The sequence below is a fragment of the Notothenia rossii genome (genome assembly GCF_949606895.1).
Source record: "Notothenia rossii genome assembly, chromosome: 8".
NCBI lineage: Eukaryota > Metazoa > Chordata > Actinopteri > Perciformes > Nototheniidae > Notothenia > Notothenia rossii.
In genome coordinates, this window is record NC_136906.1 from 55794192 (window position 1) to 55808653 (window position 14462).

Here is a 14462-nt window from a genome sequence, read left to right on the forward strand (position 1 = left end):
AGAATACTCCGATTTGATAACATACAGCCTTTCCGAGTGGTTTCTGCATATTACAAATTCTGTACCACGTTCCATGAACAGATGAAAGTGGGGCTCTTATCAAATGTTTAGATAAGAAAGGCTTTCAACATTATTCTGTGGGGGCTGATAAATATTCCAGCAACAACTCAAGGTCTGGTACAGCATGTGCAATAAAATGGCACCCATGAAACTATAGTTTTACAGGCCTGTTTTAAATTATGAAAGAAGACCAAAGGCTTTATTATCTCTATAATCTACAGCATGTCTGGGGTCTGACAGCCCCCTGCTGTGAGGGGGCCGTAACATATTACCACCTCCTGAGGCTCATGCATGTATTCTGTTAGCTTGTCAGGCAGAGAGCTGAATCAGCACAAACCTTATGGAATTGGCTGCTGGTGAGTGACTCCCCCAACAAACAAAGCTTTTCTGGAACAACGATTTAGCTTGTAATAGAAGATGGAACCTAATCAAGAGTGTAAAAACTGAGTTTCCCAGTTAAGAATACTTGTGTTGTGGCTGTTTAAAATGAGTTTACCTCTCCCTTTTGCCTCACTAAGACCCTTGTGCTGCTCTGGGATCATGGAGTTGATGTTGCGATCAGCCGGTAAAACCTGTTCATATTGATCCCCAAGGGGAAGCATACCGCTGCTGAAGCGTGTCAAGGCAGAAGAATATACACAGACAGACAAAATGCATAGAACTATGAAATATGACACTTTCTGTTTCTACAAAGACAGAGATTCATTCACTCGCATATTTCCAGAACAAGGTAACCTGAGAAGGGGCTGAAGCCTCAAGGGAGCATCTACCTGAGCTGCTCTGAGGAGAGGACTTTGTCAACAGCAAAACACTGGAGCCACACAACACAGGCCCAGGGGCACGCTTTCCATTTACCATTTTTGCATCCAAATGTCATTCTGTGGCTATTTTGATGTGTGTGGGAGAGGGACATTTGGTATTTGAGCCTTTGCAGACCATTTACATGCACTAAAAACAATAAGCAATAAGACATTTTGGTCCAAATTGTGCAGCCATAATTAAACCAAGGACAAATGGCCATAGTAACTGGAGTACAAATTGTAACTTCAATTCTTAAAGTCTCAAGTGTTGACAGTGTCTTCTCCTTTGTTGTATTCCTTTGGATCATGGTTTTGGCTACCTGAGCAGGACTGAGCTGGAACAGACACGCCTTTTGTAAAGAGAGGAATGATGCAGCAAGGACACAGAGGGAGGAGGACACATGTAATGGAGTAATAGAGGGAGGAAGGGTGTGGTGAGGGTGAGATCTGAGCTTCTTCCAAGCAGCAGGGTGTTAACTTGACAGGCTGGTTAGAGTGTGTATTAACTCTTCTGCCAGTAATCCTGAGGGAATTATATAAATGAAAGTCTTATACTGCAATAACTGTATAAGTAAATACCTGAACTTGGCAAAACATTAACTTGCCGCTGCATAGAACTGTCAGTTCAGGTTGTTTACCTAATTGAATTCATATGTATCTTTATTTTAAATGTATGTGTTAATGTGATTTAGATTATTAGTTGCTTTAATATAATGCATATATTATTATTTATATCTTTAGATTTACTCATGTTAACATTTTGGGGGGAAATTCTACTTTGTAACATGTTGAATGTAGAGTATTCAAACCCAACTCAGACAAAATTAAATGATACAAAACTGAGTTAAGTTCAGAAACACAAGCACTTCACTGCAATGCAGCTGCACGCTGTCAGCGCTTCTGTGATTCACCTAAAGGAGCCCTGAGCTGCCCTACCATAACTTGACCTACTACATATTATAGTTGCTTTTTTACATGCACCTATAATGGAAAAATACAGGTTAATAAATATATCAAAATACAAAAGTCATGGTACAAAATACTACAGTTTCCATGGCCATTAACATTCTAGTGTCCAATAAAAGTCCCAAAATGAATGTGGATCCCACACAAGTCATGTAACTTAAACAAGCACCAACCGCTGCCATATTCATAAGAGATGTCTCATGAGTAAGAGACAAAGACAAACATATAATATGGCTTCACATGCAGTGGCGGAGCTGGGGGGTGGCTGGGAGTGGCCACGGCCACCCCCCAGCTGAATCCTGGCCACCCTATTGGCCACCCCAAGCACCCTCACCACGGGGGCCCAAGCTATTTTAGAACATTAAGAAAAAAATGTTTAGTAACCTTTCATCATTCATGAAGAATTAACATTAATAGGACGTTATATTGATAATATACTCACTAAACTTACAATTCATTTAACTTATTTTCTTCCAAAAGTTAATTATCCAAAGCCTCTATACACCCCCTTCTATTTACATGTAATGGTTTGGTCCTGCCTCCAAACGCGGTGCAGCACCACCGGCACTTTCTAGCAGAGAGTGGGAGCATGTTAGGAGCAGGGATGCTAGTACTTACGTGTGAACCATGTCTCAATGACTAACAAAGTCAGGCTTTCAAAAGAGAAAAGAAAGGACAAAAAGACAAGAGAGAGGGACTTAAGGCCCAGATACACCGGCCAGTCACCTGAGAAGTCGCCGGCGCCGACACCGACTGTTGCGTCGCCGGACTCTCCTGCGTATTTGCCGACTTCGCGCACTGGAACACACCGCAAATCCGAGCCAAGCACGTATGAACTGCAAATGCGTGAGTGGCAATAACTCTCCTTACCAGCAGGCGGCAGTAGTGTGTATTCATCATTCAAAAGAGGCAACAACCGGAACAACCGGAAGACAGAGAAGAAGAACAGACTCCGTGATATAAACAAACAACAAATAGCGTTTTTCTTTCCATTTTCACTCTCGTCCATTGAAAACATGAACGAACAGAAGCTCTATAAACCGATGAGGTGAAATAGCCGTCCGTGTGTGTTCCATCTTCCATTTTAAATCATTTGTTTACCTCCCTCACTTCCGTTAACGCTTCTCATGCACTGATTCGCTAGCTGAACAGCCAATCAGTGTTATCCCTTTGTCCGACTTCCGGTGGTGTTCCCGACGCCGATTCAACATGTTGAATCGGCAAGAAAAGGCGTCAGGTCGGCAGAAAAGAGCCGACGGTGCGGCGCACACCACTCCGAATAGGGCGTGCCCACACTCATGTTCGGCCCGACTCCCATTTACTGCCGATTTCGGGCCGGTGTATCTGGGCCTTAAAAGGCGACAGTATGCCACCCAGTTTTTCAAAGGAAAGGTGGGTCTGGTCTATGAGTGGTGGAAATGTGTCTGTTAGCTACGCGTAGTCCATTGTAAATAATAATTGTTATGTTTTTTTTTTACTAAGCTAACATTAATTACTGTTAATATCTATTCAGGTTTTTAATTTCACTCCTCTTTTAGCTGACATTTAGTAAATGCAGGTACATTTTTAGCAGCTATTCATACTAAATCAGTTGTCCCTCCCCCTGGTGCCAGGACCAACAGATCCATCTCTAGGCTCAGCAGCCCTGTCCCCCGATAAGTGTTATATTTTCACAGCTCAGTGTCAGTAAATATTGTGCAGTTAGTATTGGACTACAAGATAGATGCAAGCCTGTACAGGTAGAGTTATTTAAAGCATAAATGAGTCGGTTGGGTTCTGGAGGTGTGGTTACAGTAAGTGTGCTTGGTTGGCGTGCCCTGGGCCTGGTGGTGGGGCCCAATGTGATATCTTCTCATGGGGCCCAAAATCCCTGGCGTGTATGGCCAGAGGGCAGGACCTATAACACATTTATTACCCAATAGCATTGTGAGGCTGAACAAAAGGACCTTTTAACTGTGTAAATGTAGTCTTTTAAAAAAACAAAAAATGTACTGACTTTTTTAGGATAGCTTAAGGTAATGTTGTAAAATTACAACCGGGGGCCTTACAGGGTTATGGGCTATTGTTTACTGTTATTTACTTTAAGATGTTTGTTATCATTTAATTTAAAAACTCTTATTTAAATTATGTGTGTGTGTCTCTGTATTCCTGATGATACACTGAGAGAATGAGCTCATAGGGCTGCTGATCACCATAAGCTAAACAGTCTGTATATTGCATTGCATTTGTATAATGGAAGCTTCGTTGATACTTAGCCTACGGGAATACGAAAAAAAAAGTTAGATATACTGAATATTATTTGATCTATTCCACCACTAGCTTAATCCCAAATAATGTAGAGGTGTGTTGTAGGTGCCTTAAATAACCCCTTATTTTCTAGTGAGATGTATTTTTATGTTCATATAATAGCGATTTCAATGCAACCCCAAAATGATCACTGGTTCCATCCTGGCCACCACACTGAAAATGTCCTGGCTCTGCCATTGTTCACTTGGTGACCTCACTGTGAATAGCCCAGGAACAAAGAACGAGAAGCAAATGCTTCAGCAGAAAAAATATGTAATACATAACAAGTATACAAGAAAATTACACAGCTTGTCTATATAAACGGGTGTGTGAAACTTACCGGGAGTCACTTTTGTTCAAGTTGATGATGGCCGGGTGCAGAACCGTCTGGTTCCCATCCATCTCTACGACACATTTGGTCTTTAGCTCTTTTTCTGAAATAAAACAGTGAAAAAGAAAAAATATTTATTTTTAAATAACATTAAACATCCTTTTCTCTGTAGTACCATGCGTAACATGTTGTTAATTATTGAATAGTCCTAATAAATACATTTTGAAACCTACAAAATATGGTAAGTTAGTTGCAAAATGGCTCTCAAACTATCAAAATGTGCTGCTTAAAGAGTTCAAAGAGCATGTTCTGTATACACTGGTCACCATAACTTTCCCTAGTAGTCACTGACACAACTGTCATCAAAGACTAACAGGTGGCATACACTGTGTGTGTGTGTGTGTGTGTGTGTGTGTGTGTGTGTGTGTGTGTGTGTGTGTGTGTGTGTGTGTGTGTGTGTGTGTGTGTGTGTGTGTGTGTGTGTGTGTGTGTGTGTGTGTGTGTGTGTGTGTGTGTGTGTGTGTGTGTGTGTGTGTGTGTGTTAGTGTGCCAGCTCCTTGTGATTGTAACACATAAAGCCTGACATGGAGCAGGAAGTAGTGATTCATCCAGGACTTGCCTGTGCAAACAACACAACCCCTTTACAACTCTGAGCAGGCAGTAAGGAAAAGCAGCTACTCTTCCTCATTCCTACCTGCAGAGAAGGCTTTTCAGGCTGAGACAGCACTGGAACTTCCTGTTAGAGCAGGAGTTAGGGCACGTGTGTTGTGTGAGATTTTCCACTGTTACACTTAATGAGGCATAGTTTTGCAAAGCCAATTGGAGAGGTGACATGAAATTAAAAGTAATGTCGTTGGTGGAAACAAATCTGTTTCTGCTGTAATGCACGACACTGCACATGCATAACAGTCCCTTCACTGTAAGGATATGATGTCACTGTCCCTTCAATATTTTTCCATTTCTACTCTAACAGCACTCCAACCAAGACTTTTCCAAAGAAGGACAGCATGGACCTTTTCAAAGCCTTTCCAAAGAAACGAACACAAACTAAAAGAGTCCTTTTAAATCTGGACAGAATTGTTGAAAAGATCTTTGTTGGGCACATGAAAACAAACCAATAAGTGTCTGTCTTTCGTGAATCATAACTGCTGAACATGTCACAACGCCTATCTGACATTAAACTCACCTCTCCTGTTCATTGGTCGCACACGAACAGCGACCTTTACATTGGAGTCATTCAGGCTGTCATCCATGGTGGCACCTGACCTATGACAAATGAATGAATGGACAATAACACATTTAGTGTTTTCCTTTTTTTAACTTACTGAAGTTTTACTTACTACATTCTAAATTCATAGTGTCCTTAAATCAAAATTAGATACCTGTTACACCTGAACAACCAATATGTATACATAAACAAGCTAGTGTCCTGCTTAATATAATACTATTCATGCGAAAACCATATCTAAATATCTAGTAAAAACGTTCATGATGACATAACAAGCTAAAATACAAGGTATACTGTAAAGAGAAGTGGACAAACCGTGTGAAAGAGTGCGCAGTTGTTTCCCTATCCGACTCCCACAGGCACCTTGAAGTACTCTCAGCAGCTAGCCCGGGACGCTAACGAGAGCTGGATAACAGCAAACACACAGAAAGGGGTCGAATGTGTTTTATAATTACCCTTATAAATGTAACTAACCATGTTAAGTGTGCTAAATCCCCTTGGTTTCTTTACGTAAGTTTAAAAAAACACTTACGACACACGGTTCATTCCCTCGGCTTCTCCACCTGTTGCATTTCCTGAAACTTCCCTCAGTGATAAGTCAGTCCATGTCAGCTCGAGCTAAAGGGATTTGCTGTGAGATTTAGAGAGCCTTCCAAGTTCTCTAGTTGCGCTCTGCTCTGCACACACTGGCCCACTTGGTTTGAGGGAGTTCAGCGCCACTGTGTGGATCCACACGCATTACAAGTCTGTGAGATTTGTCCTAAACATGTTCAGAAAAACAAAGTAAAATATCCCTAATTAATGGTAATTTAGCTATTACAGCGGTTATAGAAGGGGGGCTCTGTTTTGCCCTTGTGAATTTTTTTTAATTCCAATAACACGCCGTTCGTGGAAAAGACCCATTTACGATATTGTACGACAGTTTCGGTTGCCGTACGACTGAAGCCTTGTTTTGGGAGCAACGTGGAGTTGTTTACTATTTCTGACAGCCTTCTCGGGTTAAAAACTGATGTAATTCTGCCTACAATCACCCACCCGTTGGAATTTGGACGGTCAGCCTCAAAGAAAAAATGGGGAAGCCAAAGAAAAAGAGTGAGTGTGTTAAATATACCTGAAATTACTTTCTAAACGGGTCTGTTCGGCTTTAGCTTGTTGCTAATGCTAACAAGTCTTCCCAATATTTTAAACATGATAACAGCGATATAATTCGTAGGCCTACTGCGTACATATTGTCATTTTAAAGGTGAGTTATTACAGTTATTGACAATGGGTTTCATAAACTCTAACGTTACTGTTGCTCAATATATAAGCTACATTACATCTACGTTGCATGTACCTGGATCTTGTAAATATGGCTTTTTGAACTCCATGCATCTGTATAAAAGTACTAAACTAATCTCATAGTATTGATCATCTTTGTTAGGTGATCTCAGCCGGGCTGAGCTTATGATGATGACCATTGCTGATGTCATCAATCAGCTGGTTGAAGCACATGAAGAGGGCAAAGATATTAATCTCAACAAGTAAGTATACAGCTCCTTGCTCAATTAAGTCCCAACTCTATAATACTCAAGCCTTTAATAGCTATTAAAGACAAGCTCTATGGATAAAAAAACACATGCACAGATCAACATTTAAAGTTATAATTCATAATTAAATATGTGTCTTTCTATGATTCTGTTTTTAAAGAGTGAAGACTAAGACTTCAGCAAAGTATGGACTTGAATCCATGCCTCGATTGGTGGACATCATCGCTGCGGTTCCACCACAGTACCGCCGGGCTCTGGTGCCCAAACTGAAGGCCAAGCCCATCCGCACTGCCAGTGGGGTATGTTCAATTAGCTTAAGTCCACCAAATAAAAATCTCTCTCTCGGGGCCACATATATTTTGCTTTGGCTACAAATAGTTTGTATTCCGATTTACTTGATCTAATAATGTGGGAGGATGTGGCTCAGTGGGATAGTGCACTGATTTTTTATCAGGGGAGAGCAAGTTCGAATCCCACTGCAGTCAGCATGTGCAAGACATTTGACCCCCATTGCTCCTGTGGGGATTGGCCCCATTACTGAGTACATGTAAGTCACTTTGGATAAAAGCGTCTAACATGTAATGTAGTATGTAGGCCTTAAGCTAAGGGAAATTCTTTGTGTTAAGAGTTTCAGCGTTTGCTTGTGTAATATTATCTTTTTGCGTTATAGTTCATGCTGTATCCTTGATGCATAATGACGGTTCTCTGATCTAGGGATGTGAAACAATCTTTGTTTGTAAAGAAAGCCATGAAAATGTCAGCCTACTAAATAGTATTGTCAATAGTGTTTTCACACAGGTTATATTCAGGAAATCACTCCTTGTGTCTTCTATCCAGATTGCAGTGGTTGCTGTGATGTGCAAACCACATCGATGTCCTCACATCAGCTTCACAGGCAACATCTGTGTGTAAGTAACAATAGTCTGTGCATATTTTATTTGCATTTTTTACTTGATCATTATGCACTGCTTGCAAGATTATGCTCATTTAAATGTACACAATTTCAGAACTTGGCTGCAAAATATGTAAATAAACATTTAAAGACGGGATCTAATTGTTATTGCTTATTAAGGATTTGTTTTCAACAATGTGTTTTTATTCTCTTTCTGTTTACCCTGGCAGCTACTGTCCTGGAGGACCAGACTCAGACTTTGAGTACTCCACACAGTCGTACACTGGATATGAGGTACGGTAGTTTCATTCTGCCTCAGGAGGCGAGTAAAGCTTTTTATATGTGGATTTATTCAAACAGTTAACATGAAAATATATGTCAATAATGTAAGAAAAACTCAATATATAAAGAATCAGACATCAACCAAACACATTCTACATGAATAAGTAGTAAATTAAAATATAATTACAAAAGATAAAGATAGTAGAAGATAAACAAGACAGTGAATATATACATATCAATTGTGAAGGATATACATTGTAACAGCCATTTCAATGATGGTCCTATCTTGCTTGACACCGTTGTGTGTTGTTCACTGTGTGTGCCATCGGGTGTCCCTGTCTGATTCCCTATGGCACCGGTATTTAAGGTGTGTGTTGTCACAGGAAAGGTTGTGTCTGAAATGGTTTTTGACCGCAGTGCCGCAAATGTGATTGCCACAAAGGCTTGTTTGTTAAGGCATTGAATACAAATTGACTTTATTATGCACAACAACAATACAATAAATGGATTGTTTTATTGCGCACCTCAATAAAAGCCACCAATTTATGAGTAAAACAACAACCAAACCGGTGTCGTACAGCACAGTAAAGCGCGTAAGCCAAGTCATCCCCGGGAGTTAAAACACCATAGTAGCTTTAGTATTATATCTATTGAATAAGCAATATAAATATACAGCATTGTGTTGGATCAAAGTCCTTATTCTGTAGTTGTTGTTTGACTTTAGGTATTTTATTTAAGTCTTTTTATTTTGTTCCCTTTCTCTTTCTTATAGCCAACGTCCATGAGAGCAATCCGAGCCCGCTATGACCCCTACCTCCAGACCAGACATCGAGTGGAGCAGGTCCGTGTTACTCTAATTCCTTTTTTTAAATCATTTTTGTTAATGGTTCATGAATGAACGGCCTTTTACACAGAAACTCATTTCATGCCGTGACACAGCAGCCTCTGTTTCGTACATACCATTAGATTTACCTGAGGTTACTATCCAAAGTCTCTTACAATAAGAGCAGTGCACCATGAAGGAACAAACTAAACCGCATGAATCCTGCAAGTACATTAGCCATTAAATAAGCCAAACTTTTACATTTTCTTTATCGGCCAAATTGGAGTTAAAACAGGTGGGATTTGTCTTCCTCTGCCATATCCTCAAATCAGCTTCTGTGCAGTGATCTTCTTTACTTGAACACACCAATCATACCCATTGATAATACATTTAGTATAGAGTAATGAGTGTCATGGCTTTTACCCTCCTGCTGAGACCTGACCCTAATTATGCCATTATTCAAATGGAGTACTACATTATTACATGCAGCAGAGCAAAGCCATCCATTAAAGCAACAGTTGATGTACAGATATGTGCCATCTGAATCTAGTTTTGGCTGGTCGGTCTTATGTGTAATCGCTGTTTTAAGTATGACTCCAATTTGATATGAAAGATATTCAGATATAACCATCAGACCTATTCATGTAGAAAACTTTACTAACAGAAATGTTCAGTGTCATTGCCACGGCATTGTTATTAGTTATACTAACAAACTGCATGTGTTATCTAATACGGTGTGCAAATAATCTGGTCACTTATTTGGTTGTATCAAAAACAGAATTCAATATAGATTTGTATTCCTTATTTTTTTGTTGCTAATGTTATCTTTTCGTGATGTATTGATTGCTGTATATGAGGAGTGTGAATCTCAATATCTCAAGATTACATTCAAATTCAATTCTGGATTTTGAAAAAGTAATGCTAATGTCCTGCGGCTGGAAAGGTGCATGAAAGCAGAGTTAAGTCTGTATTACGTTATGGAGTTTTTATGTTTGATATCGACTATAAAAACGTAATTCATGCTGAACTTACTCACAGATGCTGGAAGTTGGGAATCGTTTCAGAATCGTATTATTTTATTTGTTCCCAAACCTATTCTATCTGTATTTGTATTTAATATGGAGGTTCTGCACATGACAAGTTGACATAGGTACATTCATGCATTTTCTAAAAGTGCAAAGTCATTTGACACTTATCTGGATTGTTGCAAGGACAGAACATTATATATTATTTTTATAAATTAAATTACCACGTTTCTAAAAAGAAAATCCAGTTCTCCATAGTTGATGAGGTTTTCCATATCAGCTGGTTAAAGTATCACCTGCAGGTTTCTGACTTATTGTATTCAAAGTTCTCACCAACAGTGTTCTCAGAAACGCTGTGAAAAGTATAGCGCTGATACGTGGTTGTTTACCTTCTACTTTTAAGACTGCTGAGGACTTTATTTTCGAAGAGTTGTGAAGAGTCGTGTGTGTCTTTGTGTGTGCCGTGCAGCTGAAGCAGCTGGGACACAGCGTGGACAAGGTGGAGTTCATCGTGATGGGCGGGACCTTCATGGCTCTGGCTGAGGAGTACAGAGACTACTTCATCAGGAACCTGCACGACGCCCTGTCAGGACACACCTCCAACAGCGTGGCCGAGGCCGTCAGGTAACAGCTCACTGCAGGAGCCATTATTGTCTATACATGACACTCAATACTAAAGAGAACATTGCATTACAGTTACTTAATAACACTTTATAACAACTCACCTCTGGCTGGCAGATAACTCGCTGCTATAGCTTTGGTTCCTCCCCTCCACTACCATGAACAACTGTGGGAGAAACTTCTGTGTAGCAATGCAGGAGGAGTCACCGACTCAAAAGGAGACATGGGGAGAGCTGGAGCTTTGATGTCAAACACTGACGGGTTTATTTGGAGCTTCGGCCGGAGAATTCACAAAACAAGTCCAAGAGCCAGAGGTGCTGACTGTACGGTAGAGTTGCCACGTCAATTCTGAAGAACCCTGATCCATGTATTTAGCTAGTTCAGAGAGAATCATCAACATTGTGCATAACAAGATAGAATCATAAGGCCTCTATCAGCTGACGCCAACAGACAGGAACAGGGAGACAGAACACTGAGAGCACAGCAGCCAAGGTTACAAGTGTGTGTGCTCAGTCAGGACAGTTTGAACTGATCAACTGGGTCAAAGTTATGGGCCTTGGAAAATATTTCCCCAACAATAACCATGAATTGAACTCAGATGTATATATTACCATATTTATATATGTTTCCTACTATTGTGGGGCATCCTGAATTATCTAGAACATTTTATATTGAGTATTCTTGTGGTTCATGTCCTTAATACTTAGACACTGGGTGTTTCTCAATGTCGAGTACGCTTGCTTGGTAGCACATGTCTTCCGAGTCACTTGCTTCAGAAGCGAGGCAAGAATCCTTCCTGGCATTTGGAAAACGAAGAGTGGAACAGACTAGCAAGTGTGCAGGTGTGCGTCATATGAGAGGCCCCGCCTTACATTTTCCGCCACAGATTTGGGGAAAATTGGTCCGTGCGCAAAGCATTGTGGGGATTTTAAGACCACGGAGTCTACACATGTGCAGCCTCGAAATTCCCCGCTACGAAGTACGCCAGGCTCGGTAGAATTCCAAGTATGCTGGACATTGGAACAGTACCTTGGCGGCACTCGATGACGTAGTATGCTTGAAATAGTGGCTCTGGAGCAGCTTTACTCGACATTGAGAAACACCCACTGTATGTACATGGACTTGCTGCTGTTTATTGTTTTTATTGTTATTTAAGTTTAATTTATTTGATTATGTTTATACTTTCTTCCCCCTTTTTAAAGATGTAAAGATTGTAATGCATGTCATCTATCCATCTTGATAACATTTTTAGAAATGTTGACAATATTTGATATATTGTTTCTAAGTTCAGTAGTTCTCCACCAGAGGGAGTTATACTACCATTTGTGAAATTTCACCAACATTCATTTATTTAGCTTTTTTCCCTCAACAATAATACTTGACAGTAAAACATACATAATGCAGCTTTATTTAGATAAACTTAGATAAAAAACTAAAAGTGAATTGCCTCATTTTGCAATATAGTTTCCCAAATGTTAGGGGCGCAAAATAATTATAGGATAAATTAATCCATACAGAATGTTATTTTTTAACTGTATCTGTTAACATTTTTATTTAAATATGTATTCAATACTCGCAAATATATTTATTTGACTGTTTTCTTTATTAGAATTGTAAACAAAAAAAAGAGTTTATAACATGGGAAGTATTGCATCACTGTTATATGAGCATTCACACCTTAATGTGTTTACATCCACATGACCCTAACCTTCTGTCCATTAAACGCACCACAACTAAACTACAAGAACCTTTCAGGAAGCTAACATATGAGGACAATCTCCACATATTGAGCTGTAGAATGAACCCATTCACGATCCAGATGGAAAATAGGTGAGGCTGCTCTCCAGGGGCGTTTCCTGGACCTGGAAACATTCGGGGCTTAGCCCACAGTTCATTAAGGTACATTAAGGTACATTAAGGTACCGGGCGCTACAGTGGAAATGTCTACTGCAACACTCCCCACACGCACATACACAGTGCATCTGCGACTGTTACAATGGAGGCTCGATAATCAGCTCACGTCATATGGGTGTAAGCAGGGCTAAAATGCTATTTTTTGTATAGGTGGGTGGCGGACCTAACCTCCTCTAGGGGGGTCCGGGGGCATGCTCCCCCGGGAAGATTTGTTTTTAAATATTGAAGTTAAAAGCATCAATCTGGTGCACTTTGAGAGAAAAGTTAAGAGATCTATGGATACATCTTTCAACACCCATATGAAACAGAACTGTAAAGAGATTTACTTTTTCTTTATGGATATTTTACAAATCACTCCCCTGTGACTGTGTAATGTAAGGTAGCTTCTAGCTTCATGTCGAACACTGACAGTAAGTCAACATTTTCCAGAGAATTTTTTTAAATCACCAGATAACGCTAAAAAACATTACATTTAGATTGTATGACAAAGTGTTGATTTAATATCTCTGGCTAGCTATAGCTACTTGCTAACGGTTTAGCTTACCCCCGCGATTCAAAGTAACGTCAACAACGTAGCTGTAATTTATGCTTTGCTTACATGTTCGCATAACTTGGACGTTTACTGACATTTACATACCTTGTTTACCTGGCGCAACTGGTGGCTCTGGGGTTGCTGTGTGAGCCACCACTTGAGAATTGTCGTCTTTTTTAAGAAAAGTTTTCCTTTGTCCATCTTCAAAAACTCAGAGTCCGACTGACAGTTTAAACATTGTCACAGGATAGGTACAGGTTAGCCAATAAGACACGTTTATTTTCATGCAACTCTCTGGTGATTGGTCTGGTGTCTTGCCTCTGTTGCATTCACTGAACACGGGAAATTACAATCCTGCCGTCCTCTCTAGTGTCATGATGAGGTTCAGGTAAAGCACGGTTAATGTATTATATTATTGAGGGAGAATTGTCCGGGGCTACAGAAAAAACCCAGGCGACGCGCCTGCTGCTCTCTATAATTCCTTTCCTCTTATTTCTCACTTTCCGAGTTTGGCCTGCTTTGGAAAGATTTTAGCTTTCCGCCTTCTTAGTATGGATGAGTCGCATCTTTTTGGAGACGCTTCAAAGTCAAAGTAGAAATAGCCATTTGTTGAAGACGTCATACAGACCATTTGACCAAATAATGGCTTTTTCACAGAGCTGTTTGTTTGTCAGCGGGGGCTATTTAATTCCCTAGAGTCCGATAAGACCCCGAGAGAAAAGTTTGTGTGTTTCCTCCTGTGTGTGTGTTTGCCTATCTTCGTTAAGATGCTCTGATTGTGGTAATTGTGGAGGCTCAGTTTGTGAAGGAGGGGACTTGGTTAGGGACAGTGTGTGTGTGTGTGTGTGTGTGTGTGTGTGTGTGTGTGTGTGTGTGTGTGTGTGTGTGTGTGTGTGTGTGTGTGTGTGTGTGTGTGTGTGTGTGTGTGTGTGTGTGTGTGTGTGTGTGTGTGTGTGTGTGTGTGTGTGTGTGTGTGTGTGTGTGTGTGTGTGTGTGTGTGTGTGTGTGTGTGTGTGTGTGTGTGTGTGTGTGTGTGTGTGTGTGTGTAGGCCGAGCATCATGTTTGTCACCATGCTGCTCACCCGGCGCCCGATCTGATCGCAGCAGCAAGATACTCTGAAATATTCGCCTGAGATAATAGACTTTTTATTGATTCATCTCATACTCTGATCG

The 14462-nt window shown here is 40.4% G+C and overlaps 2 protein-coding genes across 5 annotated transcripts in view; one reads left to right on the forward strand and one right to left on the reverse strand.

Moving 5' to 3' along the window:
• LOC307014109 (kinesin-like protein KIF13B) overlaps positions 1 to 6339 on the reverse strand; it is a 55211-nt gene extending 48872 nt beyond the window's left edge. For all 4 annotated transcript variants that reach the window (XM_079641835.1, XM_079641834.1, XM_079641833.1 and 1 more), the window contains exons 1-4: positions 6204 to 6339; positions 5987 to 6076; positions 5630 to 5709; positions 4453 to 4546 (exon numbers count right to left, since the gene is read on the reverse strand). In XM_079641835.1, coding sequence (XP_079497961.1) covers positions 4453 to 4546; positions 5630 to 5696 — 161 coding nt within the window. In that variant the 5' untranslated portion in view covers positions 5697 to 5709; positions 5987 to 6076; positions 6204 to 6339. The remainder of the gene's footprint in view (positions 1 to 4452; positions 4547 to 5629; positions 5710 to 5986; positions 6077 to 6203) is intronic.
• Positions 6340 to 6603: 264 nt separating this feature from the next.
• elp3 (elongator acetyltransferase complex subunit 3) overlaps positions 6604 to 14462 on the forward strand; it is a 35581-nt gene continuing 27722 nt past the window's right edge. The window contains exons 1-7 of the mRNA XM_079641836.1: positions 6604 to 6763; positions 7095 to 7194; positions 7361 to 7499; positions 8038 to 8108; positions 8323 to 8386; positions 9147 to 9215; positions 10692 to 10846. Coding sequence (XP_079497962.1) covers positions 6742 to 6763; positions 7095 to 7194; positions 7361 to 7499; positions 8038 to 8108; positions 8323 to 8386; positions 9147 to 9215; positions 10692 to 10846 — 620 coding nt within the window. The 5' untranslated portion in view covers positions 6604 to 6741. The remainder of the gene's footprint in view (positions 6764 to 7094; positions 7195 to 7360; positions 7500 to 8037; positions 8109 to 8322; positions 8387 to 9146; positions 9216 to 10691; positions 10847 to 14462) is intronic.